This window comes from Centruroides vittatus, unplaced genomic scaffold (assembly GCF_030686945.1).
Source record: "Centruroides vittatus isolate TY-2023 unplaced genomic scaffold, ASM3068694v2 contig_549, whole genome shotgun sequence".
In the NCBI taxonomy this organism is placed as follows: Eukaryota; Metazoa; Arthropoda; class Arachnida; order Scorpiones; family Buthidae; genus Centruroides; species Centruroides vittatus.
Window position 1 is genome coordinate 5,540,830 of NW_027122325.1, and position 21,306 is coordinate 5,562,135.

The 21,306-nt window shown below is 28.4% G+C and overlaps 1 protein-coding gene across 3 annotated transcripts in view; it reads right to left on the bottom strand.

The window, feature by feature from the left end:
* Positions 1-21,306, bottom strand: part of LOC136978742 (cytosolic carboxypeptidase 1-like) — a 52,125-nt gene that overhangs the window by 5,243 nt on the left and 25,576 nt on the right. For all 3 annotated transcript variants that reach the window (XR_010881277.1, XM_067274540.1, XM_067274541.1), the window contains exons 12-22: positions 20,907-21,014; positions 13,198-13,685; positions 11,203-11,343; positions 6,599-6,677; positions 6,360-6,516; positions 6,051-6,283; positions 4,509-4,635; positions 4,357-4,428; positions 4,183-4,291; positions 299-428; positions 106-222 (exon numbers count right to left, since the gene is read on the bottom strand). Coding sequence is in view for 2 of the 3 variants with exons in the window: in XM_067274540.1 (XP_067130641.1) it covers positions 106-222; positions 299-428; positions 4,183-4,291; positions 4,357-4,428; positions 4,509-4,635; positions 6,051-6,283; positions 6,360-6,516; positions 6,599-6,677; positions 11,203-11,343; positions 13,198-13,685; positions 20,907-21,014 (1,761 nt within the window). In the remaining variant the exon portion in view is untranslated. The remainder of the gene's footprint in view (positions 1-105; positions 223-298; positions 429-4,182; positions 4,292-4,356; positions 4,429-4,508; positions 4,636-6,050; positions 6,284-6,359; positions 6,517-6,598; positions 6,678-11,202; positions 11,344-13,197; positions 13,686-20,906; positions 21,015-21,306) is intronic.

The following is a 21,306-nucleotide window of genomic DNA, read 5'->3' on the forward strand; positions in this document are numbered from 1 at the left end:
ATTACTGTATATTCTTTAATTTGTAATCAAGTATAAAACCAAATGTTTTTAATAATAATGTAATTTATATCTTATAATGAAATTTAATTACTAATAATATTTTACTTGGTATATGTGATCATCAGCTTTCTTTCTATCATTTGACCACCAACTTTCAGAAGGGCTACAACCATAAAGGAAAACATTCTGTTTTCTGGAATGCCCATGATAATCACAATATAACTAAAAAAAATAAACATATTTAAAAAATTCATTTTTTAACTTTTATTAATTTAGAGTTTATATTTTAAAAAAATACCATAGGTTTTATATTCATGTTTCGGAGATATTGTAATAGAGCTTTTGTATGATATATAGTAGGATGGATTGTAGAAATTGGAGAGAGCCATTGCCGATTTAAGTCTTGACCACTTAATGAACATCTGTAACTGGTTAATAAATAATAATATATATATTTGAAATACATTTATACAAAATAATATAAGTTAAATTATATTCTATGTATTTGAATTATAAATTTTATTTGAAAATATTAATGTTCACAAAAATAAATAGCAAAAGTTAAACTAAAAATATAATTTAAACTAATATATAACTACAATTTTTACAACTATAAAACTATAATTTTAAAAAATTACATGTTTTCTTTTGAATAGCTTTCATTATATAATCTCGTAAAATGTTTTAAAATAATTTCACAATATATTTCTGGTCTTTAAATTTTTACTTCTAACTCCCATTTTTAATCATAAAACTTTATCTCTTCAAACAATATCTCTGACAATAACTTGAATAATTATTTGTAATAAAATAACTTTAAATTAGGAATGGTCCCATTTAAAGAACATTTATAAATTTTAAAAATTGGTAAGTGCATAATTACACTGTGTTACAATTGACTGAGAAACATGCAGAAACATTAACACAATATTGCACAAAATCAACATACACAATGATTTAAGTGCCTATAATATGTATTTTATAGACATCTACTGTATACATAAATGTGTGTATATATTGTATACATATTCACAAAAGCTACACTTATTTTTCTTGATCACATCACTCTCAATCTGATGGTTGACCTTTGACACAGCAATGTACATGGTTGTTTCTCCACCTTTGCCTTGATTTCTGCTGAGATCTTTAATACATTATGTGTACAAACAAATTCTGAATTTGTAGAATACTAGGCATTCTGGATTATTATTGGACAATTCCAGATTATCAGCTGCTTTTTGGAGTGTGCCAGATTACAGGACATTCCATATTATTGGGTGGTGGATTAACAAACTTTCACCTTATACATTTATGAATCACACTTCTGTGTGATTTTGTGAAGTAGACATCACAATCAAAAATTATCTCCCACTTCCCAGAACACTGAAGAAATAAAGTGTTTCTTATGAATTGCCATCAATCTACTCAGATTGAAAGAATTACAAAGTCATCATAATATGCCAAAATGTAGTGTGTGGATTTAACTATCAATTCTATCTCTACTCTAGTCACTTCCATTCCAATAAATTTATCATTTGTTTATTTATTTTCTGAAACTAAACACAAACCTTTACCAGATTATTTTGTGGGCTAGATTTGTTCACAGTTAATTTTATACAAAAGTTTAACTTAATTAAACTATGGGACCTTTGTTACATTAGAAATTAATTTTGATTTAAATTAAATTAATCAAATAATTCTGGGAGAAAGAATCAATCTTGAGTGGGATTTGAAACCTCACTCTGGATCATTAATCAGATAACAGACTGAAAAATAATCTAGCAGTTTTGGCTTAAATTTGGATAATGATTTAGATTTGCTTTTATATATCTATGAAACTTCAGTAGGACACCATTTATGAGCAGTGTTATAACCACCCAACAAGATTTCTTGTATTATTATTTGATATCCACATGCATCATATGTTACATGTCATCATCTAGCCATAATGATTTTATCCAATTACAGGATAAAATCATTACAGTTCTCTGAACAACACTAGTCTAGTATGCTAGTATACTATAGAGATCAGGATAAGATTTTGATTCAGAAAGTCAATACAAAAAATGAAGTTTCATTTAAATTAAAAATGTAATTAATGTTTTTATAAATAAAATCATTGGGTAAAAGCATCTTTCTATAATATATCATCAGTCAATCAAAATTAAGCTGATACCAATAAATAATTTGTAGCTCATAAGTATAGGTATTAAAAGTATTCAAGTTGATTTCAACATGGCTGATTCTGTTATTGCAACAATGGTGTAAAAGTTCTGAATAAGTTTGGCCTTTTCTACTGCCACCAGATGGAGGTATAGTAACTCTTGTATTTAAAATCCAGTATTTATGATTTTAAGATGCAATATTTAAATGAATATTGTAGAATGACAGGTGCAATACTGTTGTTGTGAAGCATATCATCCATATGCTTTGTCACAACAGACCATTTGTGCATTTAAACTCCATAAAATTTTGGTTATTGGGGTAAAGTGTACCCATGCAAATGGAATAAATGCATCTCTCTTTGTATTCTACACACAGAGTCCTTGAGATTAATTTATATGTGACAGAAGTGTGTGTGGCTGTCTGCCATTTTTTTGTATATAATTATACTGTATATAGAATAAGAACTTTCTTCTTTCCTATAATTCTTCTTCTTTCTGTTTTTAACCCTTTCCTGTCACATGACAGGAGCTGTACTATTCATGGGTCCTAATTGGCCATTCTACAAAAGGGACAGGAAGGGAGGTCCTACCCAAAGCTACCGATAGACATGAGGTGAGAAAGAAAGACACTTTTGGGTTCACCACTGAGAAGAGAGGTCAAGCGAGAGTGACTGGAGGACCGTGTGTAAGGCTGAGGACCAAAGAGAGAAAGGGCCGGCATAGACCAAGTAGGAATGGAGACAAGAAAATAATTGAGATAGCTGTTCTGGAGAAGTCCAAGGAACTGCCTCAGCACATGTTTATTAATAACTGCTCTGTACCCCCTGGATGCTAATGAATTGTACCATGCACAAAGTGATCAACGTCGATATTCACCCAGTTCAGGACCCACAGATCTAGCTACTGGTAGATTTTCTAACTATCCTTCCCTTCCTCTTTCTAGTAGTAATAGTATTAGGTTAAGTTTAATTATAATTATCTTAGTTTTAATCGGGATTACATGTATATACTAAATTTTGCACGGGAAGTTCAAACAAGAGAGGATATGCTGTAAATGTATCGATATATATTTGTCTCTGTGATGGGCATTCCATTCTCTGTCAACTCATTTGACTAATAAAGCAATTTGCTCATTATTTGCTTTGTCATCTTATCATGTGTTTTACACACACACCTTCACAAATGCACCATATTAACAGTCATATTCTGTCATTGTAAAGTTTCCAACAAAAGACATGTCCAACATAAGATTAGACAAGTTGTCATTATTAACTGATAAACACAAAGTTTATCAGTTAATAATGACAAATGTTAATAAAGTTTATGTAAATTACTTTGTCAAAAAGAGGTCTAAGAGAACATTTGTGTTTTCTGATGGCCAAATGTGAAAGGTTATGCAGACATTCCTTTCCAAGACATTGTCAAGTTTCTGGCAAAATGTACCATGTTGGAAGACATGATTTAATTAATTATTTTTTGTTTCAACTTTAGGTCTTGCTATAATCTGGAATAAGGTGGCTCAAAAGTAGTCCTAGACTGTCTTTTCAAGAGAAAGTTACTCTCAAGCAGTTTCATCTTGTTTTGTAAATCATTTTATACTTCTATTGTAACTAGGAATGTAAATGATTTGGTGTAGTTTTGATACACTTGTCTCAGCATTTGATTTTAATTGGATTTTCCTAACTATTACAGTGAAGTTTGTAGTTACTCCCAATAGTGGGGATAAGTGCATCTACCAGCATTATTTAAAAAAAAATATTCTGGCTCAACAAATAACACTCACTTGAGATCTGTGATATTTCATGACCAATTGCTGTAGAACCAGGTAAGTTATTCCCACAATTAGTCTTTGAAATCAAATAATCCTTACTCTATCTCACTGGCTGAAACTTTAAAAAATTTTGAAACTGACAGTGCACTTATCCCACACAATCTTATTTTATGAATAAAAAATTATTATATCTAAAATTTTATTCAATTATTAGATTAAGATATTAAATGTATTTTATAAACTTACCATCCATTAATCACACCATCTGGATTAAGCATTGGCACAATTTTAAATATAAATGTTTCTCTTAATTTTTTTGCAACTTCATCATTACTCAATATAAAATCTATACTTCCTAAAAAAAATTTATAATTAAATAATAAAATTTATTTATATTTATTTTTGTTTAAAAATCTTTACCTTTCATGACCCAAGATGAATTGCTCTCTCCTGGATGTACTCGACTTGTCAAAAAAATATATTGTCTTGAATCTAAAAAGTAATTTATTTGACATTAATATTTATAATTAAATTTATAATTTGTGATATATATAACAATAAATATTGCTTACTATTATGAGGTAAAGCAGTAATAGTTAATATAGGAACTGGATTTCCTGCCACTGATTCACATAAAGTATCCTTTTTAAAATATATAGAATCTGGATCTGCAGATTTTTCCCAAAAATAAATATGGGTCTAAATAAAATAAAATAGTTTTTTAACTTATTTAGTCTTATATAATTATAACAAAGCTTTTTGATATACAGTATTTCAAAATATGCTTCAAATATTTTATTTTGAAAATGATGATGATTATAGAATTTTATCATTTTATATCTTTTCATTTTTTAAGAATGAATGTGTGATTTATATTTTGATAAAAATATACACCACATCTATTCAGAGTTCTAAGAGATCCATTCTTTGATAAAGAAAAAATTAAAAATATGCAAAATAGAATTATTCATGCAAATTATAACTATAAATTATTATTTATATTATATTAATTAATAAAACATTAATTAAAATCAGTTTAAAATCTCAGTAATGAATTGAAATATATGACAAACTACTTTTATTTAAAATTCAATTGAACAAAAAAAAATCTAATTTTTTATAAATTGTATCTTGTGTTTTAACAAGACAGAAATATAAGGCAGTCATTAGCAAACTGCGGTGTACAGCCTCCATGAAGCCCAGAATTTGCAGTCCCACGACTTTAGCAACATAATTTTATTTTTGTTTCTACCTCATGCCATTATGCAACCCTAATTAAACTGATATTTGTGATAAAGTACATTCAAACTAAACTTGACTAGTGAAAAAATGAGAATAAACTATATATTACTAGTTTGCAATATCTTTAATATATATTTTAGTATCTAACTAATATACTAGAGGTTACAGAGTATGCTGGTACTCAGCAGACTTAAAGCCTGTAAAATGCATTTTGCCCAACCAGAAGTTTACAAAAGTTACTTGCAGTCTGCATCCAAAACAAAGATTACTCATCACTGTATTAAAAATATGAATCTCTTATACAAAATTCTGTTCAATGTACACTGCTCAATATTTTATTAATGTAAGAAATTATTCTGATGCTCTATTATTACTATTTAACAGTTCTTTTTATATGAAACATGTAATTGTTTTTTATAAAAGTGATTATAAAATTTAAAAATGTTTAAGTTGGATTACAAATTTTTATATAAACATTTTTTAATTTTATACTATGGTATAAAATCTACTAGTCAAATCTCGGCAGATTGCAAACTTTGCTTGATTATACTACAGATACAGACAAAACCAAGTTATAAAAGTTATTCAAAAAACAAATTCAATAGATGTATATTTTACAGATTTAGTTTAATATTAAAATAAGTACATTAAGTAAAAGACAGCTAATTGTTTTAATTGAAAATTGGAATATTTATATACAAGAAAATAAGGATAGGTAAAATTATTTGAAGTAATGATGCATACATTCAGAAGAAAATTTTAATTAAAGTTTAATATATTTAATAGTATTAAATTGATATTTTGGTTAATTAAAACTCTTATTTAAATATAATTTTATTTTATTAGACTAATAAATATATTAAATAACAAACCTGTAAAAGTGAGTAAGTATAAGGATAATGATAAGCAAGATAGCAGATATCCTTGGAGTACGGAAAAATAACAGTGAAAGTCAGTGTATAATATGGCTTACTTTTAATAATATCAACCACAGAATTATCACGGGTATAATGATTTCTATAATAACAAATATCCCAACCCGTTCTTGTCCATCCTTTTCTATTAATTAAAAATTCTTTAACAGAAAACATTAATGGATTCATTCCTGAAATAAAATAAAATTATTACAAAAATTTTGATAATATATTTATAAGAAATCTGATAAATTAATTTCCACTAACCATTATTAAAAAGACTATTAGTTTTTTCACAATTAATAATATTAAATGTATATGGCACTTGAGCTTCCATACCAGAAACTTGAAAATAAAACCATTGATGATGATAAGTTGTGTTCAAATCAGGGTTTAATATCAAATTATACTCTCTTTCTCTCACCTGAAAATTTAACAAAATTACAAAATTTTTATATTACAAAATCTAATAATTTATAAAGTTGATAATAGATCTCTTTCAGAACCTGAATCACTTTTCTAAGATTTCCACTCTCAAATAATGATTCAAATAGTAAATGTGTTGTAGTAATAGAGCATCCAATTCTGTAACAAAATCAAGAATATTTATTATTACTAGATATTAATTAGGATATAATAAATCAATTCATTAAATAATGATTTATTCCAGTATAAAAATAATAACTACTATTACAAATAAAATGATTAATCTATGATTGCTTTAATGTATTTATATATTCATACTGTATTTTATGAAGCTTCTCAGTTTATTACAAAACTTTTAATTGAAAAATGGAAAAACAATGAAATTTTAATGTTAATTGTACCACTCATTCATATATAATATCTATTCATGTAAATCATATTCCATAAAAAGAAACAACAGATTTAAAGTTTATTTTCTAGCTTTTTCTTTTTTAAAACCTTATGTTTTAAAAAAGATAAAGCAAAGATGTTTTATAGCAGTGTTATGCTGCTATAAAATTCAATTCAAATTTAAATGACTTGTAAAGATTTAAATTTTAATTCTTTCAATAATAAATTAATTTTACCTGAATCATTATCATACAGATGCTAATAACATTTCTACACACTTGATAACAATGATTTCTACACACTTGGTATGCTCACAGTATGATTTGCAGTGACTCCTTCCAAATGAAACAGATAATGCATAAGATATTTCATTCACATGCCATTTTGTTTTATAATCTCTTTTGTTAAACTTCATCTAATTAGAATATAAAATTGTTAACTTTTTTGAATTTTGAATTTTTCTAGTAACATAATAGAGATTCTTTTTCCACCAGAACATTTATTTTTTTAGTAAAAATCTGTTTCCATTCAAACATATCATATTGTGGAATTACGGGTTTTACAAATAACCAAGAAATATATATGAACAAAGAAAACATTTAATCTTTCTACCCAAAATAATGTACAGGTTGTTTTATAGGATGCCAGATAGTCTCGATTCCAATATGTGATATTCATCACCCGAATTATTACACTAGACATATAACTTTACCGATTTACAATGCGTGACAATAACTATAAAGCTTCTTATAATCTTAACATTGGTCTCGTAGCATATTACAAATGATATAAAAATAATCTATAACTAAATATATAATCTATACTTGTATAACTAAGAGAAAGAATAGGAGATAGAGCAGAAGTAGGAGATAGGAAAGGGGGTACCCAAATCTTTGTTTCAGAATTCTTACGAATGGTCACTTGTGCTTGAACTTTCTTCCTCAAGTTGTATATCAGGACGTCCTGTTCTCTATTCGTTGAATTAGTCACTATGCTGTAACAAGCACGATATATCCTTAGGTCCTTCAATAACTTATCAGTAATCTTCTACTCAACATCGCATGTCCCTCGTTTCTTCCATACAATGCTAAAATATACCGGAAGGGTTGTCACACATGTTCGTCCACACCACAGTCTGAACCCCAACTCTTCTCTTACTCTCTCTTTTGCCCTCAGGGCTGCATGCCCTCCTATTGTTCTGAAGATTTTCTATGATCATATATGGAAAGGAAGTTTGAATAGGAAAATTTCAGGTAAAACAGACAAAAGGACAAAGGGGAAAACTAAGAAAGAGGAATGGAAACAAGAATAAAATTATAAAATACAAATATACGATTACTATATACATATGGTGTACAGCCACAATATCAGTAGATGAGTGAGTTGGTAAGATTAATATAGTTTTATGTACAAGGTCCAACAATTTAATAAGACAGTTGTCATAAAATATAAAAAGAAAAAAAACAGTTAAATATTGCATATATTTTATTCAAAGTGCATTTCTTCTGCATCAATACAGCAAGTTGCATGGTCCAATAAGGATTTGAGACCTCTGCAAGTCACCATTTGGTATGGCACAAAGACCCGATGTCACAACCTCATGGAGGTCTTTAACATCTTGCAAATAACATGACAACTTTAGTTTGGGAAACAAAATAATTTCTAGATAAATCTGGGAAATAGAGTGGATGATTAAGCACACACTTGTTTTCAGGCCAAGTATTCCTGGACAACTATTGTCCTGTGAACTGAAACATTATCATAGAGAAAGTACCAATTGCCTAGTGATGAGTATTCTAGCTAGACACAGACAATCCTTTGCTGTTATAAAAACAAATAGTTGGACATCCAGCCTTGTTATTACCATTGATGGTTTCCTGAGCATATTTGAAATGATCAAATCATGTGAATATTTGTGCATGTGATAAATATGTATCACCATACATTTGCTGCATCAATGTCACTGTCTTATTTCCAAAGTTTAAAACAGAATTTAATATTTATTCTCTGCTCCATGGCACCTTCATCATTACACTATCCTAACAAAATAGTGGCAAATTTCTTACCATGCTAAGCATGGGACTATATTGTGTTGCCAGACTGCAGATTATGAAACATACTATTGTGATAAGTGGAATGTACAAGACAAAAGATATGAACAAGCCACGAGGAACAAAAATATTTATTTACAGAATTATTTTATTAACAAGATACGAATGCCCGTCACAGAGACGAATTCTCGCGGATATATATATATAGTCTCCGCTCTCGTTCAGGATTTTACAATTTATGTTACACGCGATACAATTAGAATTAACTACTTATAACTATACTTACAACTAAACTTAACCTATCACTATAACTAATAGGAATAGATAGATGAAGAAAGTAATAGGAGGCGCTACCGATAGTTAGACGAAAGGGGGTCCTGATCTGGGAGGTCAATCACGGTGGATGTCCAATCCGTTAGCATCGGGTCTTATACTATGCGGTGGATATTCGATATGCACCGAGGTGTTTCTTTTAGACTTCACAGGAACAAATCTCTCAGTTAGTTTTCGATTCTGTCCCACCTTTTCTATCTGGGCTCTATCCGTTGGTCTTCGTTCCACCACGTACCGAGGAGTCTCTCCTGACCTTCCTTCTCGGTGTCCGGTCCAAAAGTGTCCGATATTCATACCCTCTGACTCACGGTTCATTCGGGCAGGACCCCCTCCTGTCCCTATTGTGAAAACCACCAATCAGGACCCACGAGAAAAGCCGTTCCTGTCAGGTGACGGGAAGGGTTAAGAGCGGAAGAGAGAAGGATTAAGGAAAGAAGAAAGGGTTCTAATTCTATACACAGTATTTACAAACAACAAAATGGCAGACAGCCACACTATAAAATGCATGCATTTCTTGCTACATAGCATTTGTGCATTGTTGATCAGTACAGAATCTGTCTCCTCACTTAATTGTTGGACATCATATTAGATAAGATAGCTCAAATACAAACTATGAAAGATTTACTATTAATTAAATTGTTTAAAAAAATTCTTTTTATGATAAAAAATAATAGTAATTAAAAAAAGATAGTGCTTTGCAAACCACACCATTTATGTAATTATTTTACTTAGTATTCATAAGAAATAGTTTAAAAATTTTTAATGATGTATTTGAAAACAAATCTGTTTAATTAAAGCTAAATTTTGCTAATATTAACTCATTCTGAACAATTTAGTTTTTAAATAAAGTAGGCAAGTAAAAAAAAAAAAAAAATACATTGTAATGATTGTTTAAAGTCAACTGAATTATTTGAAAATGGAAATTCAGACTCCAAAAGAATTTGATCAAAATATATATTTCACTTTTAAAAGAAAACAATTTAATTTTATAATTTTTAATATAAAATTAAATTAAAATTATATTAAATAAAAAATTAAAACAGAAAATACAGTGATACCTTGGTTTTTGTTGATAATCTGTCCAAAAACAATCTGCAAAATCCGAAACCGACAAAAACCGAGGCAATTATTTCCATATGAATCAATGTAAATCCAATTAATTTGTTCTAGACACTCCAAAATACATACCAAAAACATATTTTATAGAGAATTAATATAGCATTAAATACTAAAAGCAATAAGAAATTAATATAAAAGACTAATTAGCATTAAGATAAAAGCAATGGAATTGTTTGGCTAGACATGCGGGGTAATATCTTGTAGAAGCTAGTTGGACATGAGCCTCTAGCGTATATCGCCCTGTGACAAAGTATGATGCAATTGTAATGTAATAGTAGTTGTATGCGTTTATGATGGTCATATCGCAGGGAATAATGCCTTCTGAAAGATCCGTTTAAAGGTAACTGGCCCCTATTCAGGCATTACAGACGTGGAAAAAACCCGGAAAACTTCATGTGGCCAGCCTGTCCTGACGAAGCGCGAACCCACAACTGAACTCCCAGTGTTCAGGGAACGGAACTGTTGGCCAGTGGTGGGTCATCGTGGGGTAATCTCACACAATGAAAAATAATGCTACACTGAGTTGGAAAACACACGGGTCACCCTTTGTTTTAAAAAAATTAGCAGCAAGGTCACTTAAGCACACTGATGAAATCTGAAACAATCGACAAAAACCAAGACAAATTTTTCGCGAAAAAATCAACAACTGAAACCGACGATAACTGAAGTCAACGAAAGCTGAGGTACTACTGTATACATTATTATAAATTTGTTATTAACAATTTTTTTAGTTTAATAAATCTATATAAAACAAAAAAGAAATTATATTATTTCAAAATAATTCAACTTACTTTTCTTCATCATCATTTGAAATAAATAATCCGTATTTATTATCTTCAGATATTTTTATGATATCATCAACCTCATATACAGTTCTTTGAACTACCATATGTTCCAATAATCTGTTTCCAGCATGATTCAGAACTTTTAACCTAAATTTATATAAATGAAAATTTTCCATTAATTTATTAATATATAAATATTTCCAATTGGATGAACAATTAATTAAATATATCTATATTTTATTCTTCAGGTTCCAATTTTCTAATTCTCTCTAAATAATTTATATTTTGAAAGAATGGAACAAGCTGCTGACTGATATGTATCTGATTCTCTCTATATATTGAAATTATGATTTTTACTTATAGATTAGAAAATAGATGGATACAGATAAGCTGGATAAAGAATTTGATATTTACTTCACTTCCTATTTATATTCATTTTATTATTATAAAATATGAATTATAATATAAATTTGTATCTTTTATGAGTATTACTTAGCAATTTAAGCTATTTTGAAAAAAAGCCATCAGTTGGCATGTACTGTACTTAATAAAAACAGTTACATTCAAAGGAAAACCTGAAAATAATATATAAAAGAAGCTTAAGTGCTTTTATAAGAATTAACCACAAAGTTCATCTAGAGGACCAATGTCTAGTTCTAAGAAGAATTCTCCTTTTTGAGTTTGAGATTATGAAAATGATGTGATCTAATGAAAACAAGCTGTACTAACGGCTAAAGCTATAAGTACAGTAATTGGTAAAACTGAAACTGCCACCTGGGTATGGAAACTCTCTTATACATATGTAATATCATGGAATATTTCAAATTAAATGATATTTTTGCCGGTCACTGGACCAGATAATGACTTTGAATTTCATTGGGCATGTATTTTGAATTATCAGAACTAAAATAAATGTAAAATCCTATTCTCTTGGCCAGGATCTAGACTTGACTTTGAATTACATGATACTTTGAATTATCTGATATTGAAATAACAAGGTTTTACTGTATTGTAAATATTTAAATATTGTTATATTTGAGTTAATGATGATAAATTTCTTTATCAAAATGCAAGGAGAAACTGCAATTAAGAGTATTAACTGAAACCAATTTTAATTAAGATATCAGTAAATCAGAAAATGTGATGTTCTGATTTATTTATTATGTGAAGCATAATTATATGTGAAAAATCAACAGCAAATAGCAATCTTTCACATACAGCCATGTAAAACAGAAACTGAATGTCATGTCATTCATAAAGTGCATTGTACTTGTCATAATGACAAGTTCAATGCACTTTAGGAAAGAGAGAAAATATGTACAAATATATATTGTATCTGTATATTTGGATAATAATTAAAATTATTTTTACTTGTTAGCCAATGAGATTTTTATTATCCAATTTAAAATTTTTAATATGAACTAAAAATAGCAATATTTTCCAGTATAATCATTCACTTTTATAACCTTCTTAAAAGGGGTTTTTTGGATTTATAAAACCAAAATGTTATGTCCTTTAAATCTGACATTCACTCAAATTCAAGAATTACTAAGATGATGATTTAATTCTCAGATACTTTATTTAAATGCATTTTGGATTAAAATTCTCACTAATGCCTCTTCAGTAAAGGTACAATCTGTGACAGAGCCTACTCCAATATTTTGAACTCTTCAAGATTAATCACAGTAACCTCTGTCACAGATTGTAACTTTACTGAAAAGGAATCGGTAAGAATTCTGATCTGAAATGCACTTAAATAAAATATCTGAGAATTAAATCGTCTTCTGAGTAATTCTTGAACACGAGTGAATGTCAGATTCAAAGAACATAATATTTTGGTTTATTAGTTCAAAAAATCCCTTTTAAGTAGTTATAAAATAAAATAAATTTTTAATTGGAAAAGTATAATTAGTTTGTTGATTGTGATATAAGTTTCATAAAAGAGTAAAGAACTATCAATTCTTATTACAAAAGTATCATTTTAACAGCAAAATTTTATACCTGTATAATCCTGGATGTTTTTGATGTAATGGTTCAATATCATCACAACCTACACCACCAACAAGATCTGGATAAGCCAACTTTACAAAAGGATATACAGAATTTGTCTGTTCAGCTATCTTTTGATATACTTCAGAAATACTCATACTGGAATTGGGCTTGATTTTCTTGTCAGGCATAGGACGTGCATTAGAAGTACTCTGAATCTGTATTGCAGACTCTGAGTTTAATGCAGGATATTTCTCATTTGATAAAGATTTATCATTGCATTTTTCCAAAAAATCCATTTGTGGAAATGAAGTTGATGGATTTAACTGTCTGCATAATTCCATACTAGATATATCCATTTCAGACTTACTTGCAAATAATGTTTTTGTTGGAGAAATTTCATTATGAGTACCATTTTTCTGTGCATAACAAACAGAAGAAGGTAAATCGAGAATAAATTTTTTTAAGTGTTCTTCACATGGTGAAACTGCATTTTTTTCCTATTAAAACAATAATTCAAATATTTATATAAGCATTTATAAATAGTAAAATCAAAATATAATCTGTAAAACATTTTTATAAATATAAAAATTCCAACATTAATATAATTATTTTCATTTAAAGTGATTAAAAAAAAATAATTTATCAGTAGTAAAAATGTATTTATATAGTTTATTGAATATACTGTTTTCCAATACTACATTAAGTTTTTTCTTAAATAAAGTTAAAACAAAGTATTTAATTCAATATTCCTTGTTTTAAGGTACTACAACTTAAATTAGATGAAATACTAAACTTATCAGAAAACTACAATATCAAAAGCATTCTTTTTATTTTTTATTTGAGTACATTAATAAAGATTTTAAAAATTGTTTTACTTTAAATGTTTTCAAAAATTGAAATTTAAAATAAAAATTGTAACAAAGAATAATAATTATAGGTTTCAATTATAAAAACTTTAAAGAACTTAAATAAACTATGTTATACAGTGAAACATGATAATTTCTAACTTTGTTTTTATTATAAATTAAAAACCATGAAAATAATTTATAGTTTATTGGCCTATTGAATTTATGAATACTTATCAAACATCAGTTCATTTTTGTCCTCTAATGTCTGTCACTTGTTTATAAGAGGGTTGTCCAGAAAGTAAAAAACATTTGGCAAAAAAAAAATAAAGTAATAAATGAAAAATAATTAATTGAATACTCACTACAAAATTTTATTTATTTTTCTACATAGTCACCACAAAGATTTAAGCATTTGTCCTAGCATAATACTGGATTTTGAATTCCGTCATCATAGACGCTTGCCTCCAGTAGTTTATACAGAAGATAAAGAACATTTAGGCTTCCTACTCATTACTCTATGCCCACAATGGTCAAATTGTGGCTCATGAGCTGCATGCAGCTTTTCTAAACCTTATTGTAGATCCCATAAACTTATACAGTTTTTTTAATAAACCTGGTCCATACTACTTATACATTTTGTAAGTTTTCTGACTATTGTGGCCATGCGCCTTATTTTGTATATTGTAGTATATATTATTCTTAGTATTTATTCCATTTTCTTCCTCTTTGTTAGTTCTTTTGTCTATTTTTTCCTAGAAACTTCTGTCTTCCCTAACCCTTCCCTGTTCAAATGGTGGTGACCTAATTAAAAGACAAAGGTGGTAGCCTGAGGGCTAAGTGTAGGACAAGAGGTCACTTTTCGACTGGGACGTTGGAGAGATAGGACGTGTTGTGAAGGCCTCCAGGTCGTTCTGGCATCGACTGGAGAACAAAGGAGACGATAAACCTAAGCTAGCGTTCGAGAGGAATCTGAAATATATCCCGATATAGGAACCTCGAGAAGCTTACTGAGAGGATCGAAGAGACGTCCACAATCAACAACACAGAAAGTTAATAATCTAGCATTCGCCACCATCACCCCAAGATCGTCGACACTTTGGGTACCCACTCTTTTCTATCATCCTATTGTCTATCCAACTATCTTATTGTCTATCTTTTCTTTTCTCTTTTTTTTATTTGTATAAGTAGTTTTAAGTATTTAGTCTTAGTTCCTTATTTTTGTAACGCGGTGAATATTCCTTTGTCGCGAGGTTGCTTAACGATTCTACGCAAGTATCTGCAGGAATTATATGTAGAAAAGGTTAATAGTGAAAGAACGAGGAGTGTCAGAATTGTAAAAGAATCCTGTAAAGTAAATAAACACAGGTGACGAGAACATTTATGTGTGTTATATTCTCTTGTTGAATAACTCACCACGTGCATATCCTACACTATTACATAGTGTAATATAAACAGAAATTGTAAGTGAAACTCACAACTTAAACCTCAAATAGGCAATTGGAAGCTTTGGGCATATTCATAAAGTCAAAGGAGTTAAATGATTACTTTCCTGGTACTTTATTAGGTAAACAAAGTAAAATAACAGTGATAACTATAATACTTTAACTATATAATATAAACAGAGGATGCAGCTCTCCAATAGACATTTCAATAGAGGATGTGGCTCTGGTGTATTTCTGCTATGCAGTGTATGGCTCCTATTGTGAGGAGGTTTGCCCACTCCTGCTTTATACGAAAGATGACAAGTTTGAAGTAAACAGTAAAAACACTGAAACAGTTCTGACATGCAATCTAAAAAACTAGTATAGCATATCATCAAGTGGTGGGTGCACAATAATGTATGCTAACATTCTGCTACACTCAAGTTCTACTTCAAAAATTTCTACTAGAAAGTTTTTGAGCACCTAATATACAATGTTGAGTCAGCCCCCCCCAGTGAGTTTCACTTGTTTCCTAAAATGAAAGCTTTTTTTGGGTATTTTAAAAGTGATGAGTGAAAGAAGCTGCCACTAAATGCATAAAAGAACCAGTAACAGATGTCTGTTATACAGGAATCCAAAAACCAGTGTCACAGCATGATAAATGTTTTAAATCTTGTACATACAAAATTTGTACATACTTTTGTACAGTATGTACAAAAGTAAATACAAAGTTCCTACTCAAAGTTTTGATTTAAATTCCATGACTTTCTCTGACTTTCCTTGACCAACTTTGTACAAATTCCCTGACCCTCACATCCCTTACAGTACAGCACATTGACAAAATAAAACAGCATATGACTTACTATGCAAATAAGCTATTGCTTCTTCAACTTTTTAATGAGTTATTTTTTCTAATTAACAGTTACATAAGTTTTATAATTGAAGAATAATTACATTTAAAAATAAAATGTTTTATTAAATTAAAATAGTTTATCCTGTTATTAATCCACAACCATAAATCTATGTGGCTTTGAAAAAAAAATACAATGCCATTATTTATTATTTGTTAACAAATCCTGTATAATCCATGTACAAAAGTAAATATTTATTAAATTTACCTCTTAATAAATTTCCTGAACTTTATAAAATATTAATGAACTGGGGAAAAGAATCAAATTGTTTTGTTACACAATCAAAATTATTAAAATAAAAAATGATAAATAATACCATTTATATTGAAATTATTTATCATCTTTTGTACATCATTTTTTTTAGAATTCATTAACACCTGCCCTCAAACAGAGTGTAAATGATAATTGTGAGAGATTCCAAGAGTGTTAAAATATATTTCAAAAAAATTTTAATCAATGTTAGATTATTAAGACTTTTCTCTAAAATTCATAATACTGCATAATTAATACAGCTGTGTTAAAATATACAAATGACAATTGATATTGCTGTATATTATATACAGCAAAATCTTAATAAAGAAAAAGAGGACTTAATAAAAAGAGGAAAAAGGGACTTAATAAAGAAAAAGAGCCAGGGATCAAACTGTCTTACTAAGTTCAGTGTATTCAATACTTTTCATTTATTAAACTTATTCTTGTTTCATGATTTTAAAATAAGATTTAGTGTTTCTGAGTGGACTTTTTCTATATCACTCTTTATTGTTCTTCCAATCTTTAAAATTCTATTTTTTTTTAGCTGTCCATTATATACAATGATATCAGAATTTCTTTCTAAAATCTTTTTCAGATTGTTATTTGGAACTTAATACATTTTTCTCCATTTTTTCTATGGTTTCACATATCAAATACTTTTCTCAATTTCAATCAATATTTTGTAGTGTACTCAGATATACCGAAATATATTGAGTATGGGTATAGGTTATTGAAATTAAGAACTTTACAATTCTGAATAGAACAACACTGTCAAATTTGATAACGACAAAAGAATTGGGCCAACAAACAGTAGGGTTGGCGAAATTACATGTGCACCGCAGTTACTTGATGCCACTATCTAGCACTAACAACAAAACTACTAAACTAAATCGCATTAAAATTACATACAGTTATTTACATGTCAACAAACACAAGCTGCCACGACCTTCCTTTGTTCTTCCCTTAGATGAACATCCCAACTTGCACAGATCATCAGTCACTATCTCATGATCACCACAAGTCTAATCCTGTTTATATGTAGATATATATATATATGAATAGATCACACATATAATAATAGTCTTATGTGACCATAAATTGTCCGAATATGCACACCACAAGATTGTAGATGATAACTCCTTAAGGATGAAATTGAATTACACTACCTCCTTTCTATGCGTTCAATCCTTGGTTGCCTCTTCTAGATCCTGCTGCCAGCTAGCATGGAAGAAGCCAGAAAAAAAAGGTACTCAACATATGAGTTGGTCCAATTTATACTTCCTGCCATCCATGAATGTTCTCCTGTCACGTAACCCCTTCCTTGACCAATTAGCCCACTCCTGTTGATGTAGCAAGGAAAGGTGATACGACGAAAACAGGCAAATAACCCATGAACATTGATACAAAAAGTAGATCTCGACACGTAGTAAACAGAAAACAATTCATATACACAAATTGATATATAAGCATACAGAAAACAATAACAACATAGTAGCATAGCACTACAATTTAAAATCATTTTTAATAGCTGAATTTTCTTCTATTCTTTTGTGTCCAATTTGATTCAAGAACTAAGGAATCTATGATATTTACTAGTTTTTATTTTTTTAATTACACATTACTGTTATACACTGTATTTTATCTACTAGAATATAGCCTATTTCAGTAGTAACCTAACTTTAAAATGGCTGAGTGCCAAAATCTAAGTATAAGTATAATTTTGTTTTCTAACTAATATAAAGCTTTTACTTGTCAGTTTAAGATATTATAATAAACATTTACTGGAAAATTTATTGAGAAAGTCAGATAAAACAAATTTTTCTGTACTTTTTTCTAGTTCATAAACTGACAGAGCCTTATATTAGGTAAAAAATACTGTATTTTCTCACATATAAGACGAGGTTTTATTAATTTTTCACTGCTTTAAAAACCTAGGTCTTCCTATATGCATGAGCAAGGGATTCTTTGCATTTTTTGCAATAATTTTTGTGAACCATGTATTCACATTTTTTACCAAGTGCTCATTCTCTGGTGTTTAAAAACAAAAGTATTTTAACTAGATCATTTGACTCATTCTTGTGTATTGTCAGGAGTAAAGGTGAATAGCAATAGGAAAAGCAAAGCTTTTGAATTGAATTCCAGATTGAAATTTCAAAATCACACAGGAGTCCAATATAAGTTTTAATCCATTCCCATGTGAAAACAGATAATTATTTGGAAATCAGAATTCAGAGAAACTCATAAGTGTAATGATGGAGAGTGGACTGTTGCCAATTCTTAACAGTTTGACTGTTAAGAATTGGCAAAAAAGGTTCCTGATTGTCCAGCTTTACATGAACAAATTATGTTGTCAATTTTACAAAATTTTTTCTTAAAGTTTATAATGCCAGTAATTTTTGTGGGACAATGTGTGCATTTATGGGCATTTGATATTTTATTTGTGATTAAATGAAATAAAATTAGAATTGTTTTAATAAATCTAATTTTTTTTATTTTGATCTTTAAAGTCACACCTCATCCTATATGTGAAGTTGTCTTATACACAAGTAAATATGGTAAATCATGTCTCATAAAACCTAATTCCTGAAGAGATCTTTGATAATTAAAATGCTATTTTAAATTATAGGAGAACTATAGAGGTGCAGAATATGTCAGATCACAGAAATACAAGGCTCAGGGAAAATTAGAGTCCCAGAGAAATTTGCAGAATAAAAAAATAATAATATGGTAACAGCCACGAAAGATAGAGTAGCATCTTGGTTGTGCATAGACATTAATTGGCAAAATTTGCCAAAATATGAAATCTTGTGTTTTAAAAGTAAAATTGGAATGTTATTTACTTTGTTTCTAATCAGTAACTCATTACATCACACAGTTATGTGCTTTCAATAAGGACAAGTTAGTCACAATTATGGAACCAGTTTTGATTTTTACAAAACACCAAAACTGAAACAGTTTTAAAAGAACCAAAAAAAGAAAATCCTTTTTTATTTGAGAAGTCTTTTGGACACTAATGGGTAAGATTTTGTGAAATATTCACTCATTCCCCAGATGGAAAATTGCAAATTAATAAATGGCATTTAAAATCTTTTTTCTGAATTGTCTCAATTAAATAACAAAATATACATTTTGATATCATTTTCAAACATTATTTTCTTTTATTTTTCATATTTTTTCAAAGATTTATTATAAAATAAAAAATATTAATGTTAAAATGTACTTTAAAACTTCCTAAAAATATGGTCACATAAAATAATAATAATAATAATAAATAAAAGAGTCAAAAATTCTATAGTAGTTAATCTTTTTTCAAAAATTGGTGCATTTCTTAAATAATTTTTAGAAAAAACTGTACAACTGTCATTATTGTAAAGAATTTTGTTTTTCAATCATTGAAAATGATCATTTATTAGTTTCCCCATGCTAATAAAAATAAAATAATGTCCCAAGCAATGCTAATGACAACTTCAATTTTGTTTTTGTTAATCAATGTATTAGATCAAGTTTATAACTGTATAAGCTATCCTATGATGAAAGACAGAAGGTTATATAAATCCAGAATTTCTCATCTTTTTCAATATGGGAAAGTCTGAATTTAGCCTGATGTACAGGTAACATCAGAAAATGTTACATAAGAAAAAGTGATGTAACTATATTAAATTTGTATTTAGTCATTTCAACATATTGTACATAGAGATATAGTTGAGATGCTACGTTTTAAATGGGCATCAGTGAGTTAAAAAGACAATTGAAAAAAAGTGTTATTTTGTAAAAAATCCAAAATGCATTTTGCTTGAATTCTGTATCCCAAAGGGTGTCATAAGAAGATTAGATAAAAAAGTTTGTGCAAGTCTAGCATCTGTTCAGTTATTGAACAATTTAAAATAAATTAAATGGCATGGTTCCTACAAAAAGAGTATTTTTTATTATTATTATTCTGCTTTAGATACAGTCAAAACATTTTAAAAATTATTTAACAAATTCACCATATCTGACAATTCTTTTGGAGTAGAACAAAATGATTTTAATCAATGTTTAAGAAAGGATACAGAAATAATCCAAATAACAGCAGATTAGCTATATCATTAAAAGAAGATAGTTTGTTATATTCTAGAAGATAGTCAAATCAAATTGAAAAAGAAGTAAAAATTTCTAAATGCCAGTTTTCTAATCAGCCAAGGATATAATTAAAACAAAGAAAAATACTAATGGAAAATTTAATGACTATTTAATTCATTATTGAAATACTTAAATCAATTTAACTGTATATGATTCATTTCACTTACAACTGAAGTTGTTCTAGATTCTAATTCTGGAAAAAACTTTTTATAAAATTCCATGTCTTCTGTTTCAAATGTTTTAGAACTATTTTCACTTGGGAAGGAATCTTCACTCTGAATAAGAAAAGAAGATAATATATGTATATATGTTATAAAGATGAAATATACTCAATATTTCAATATCAAATCAATATTGGCATATTTTAAATAACTTCTATTTTAATATACAAGCTATTTATAATAAAGTCCTTGAACAATTTTAAACTGTAATAACTTTGTATTTAACATGTTATTTTTAAAAAATCTGAGTAAGTTATATAGAAATGATCACTATATAATCAATATTGGAAATTAAATGATGAAGTGTTAATCTTTAAAATTTTCTTTAATTTTAAAAAATTTTACA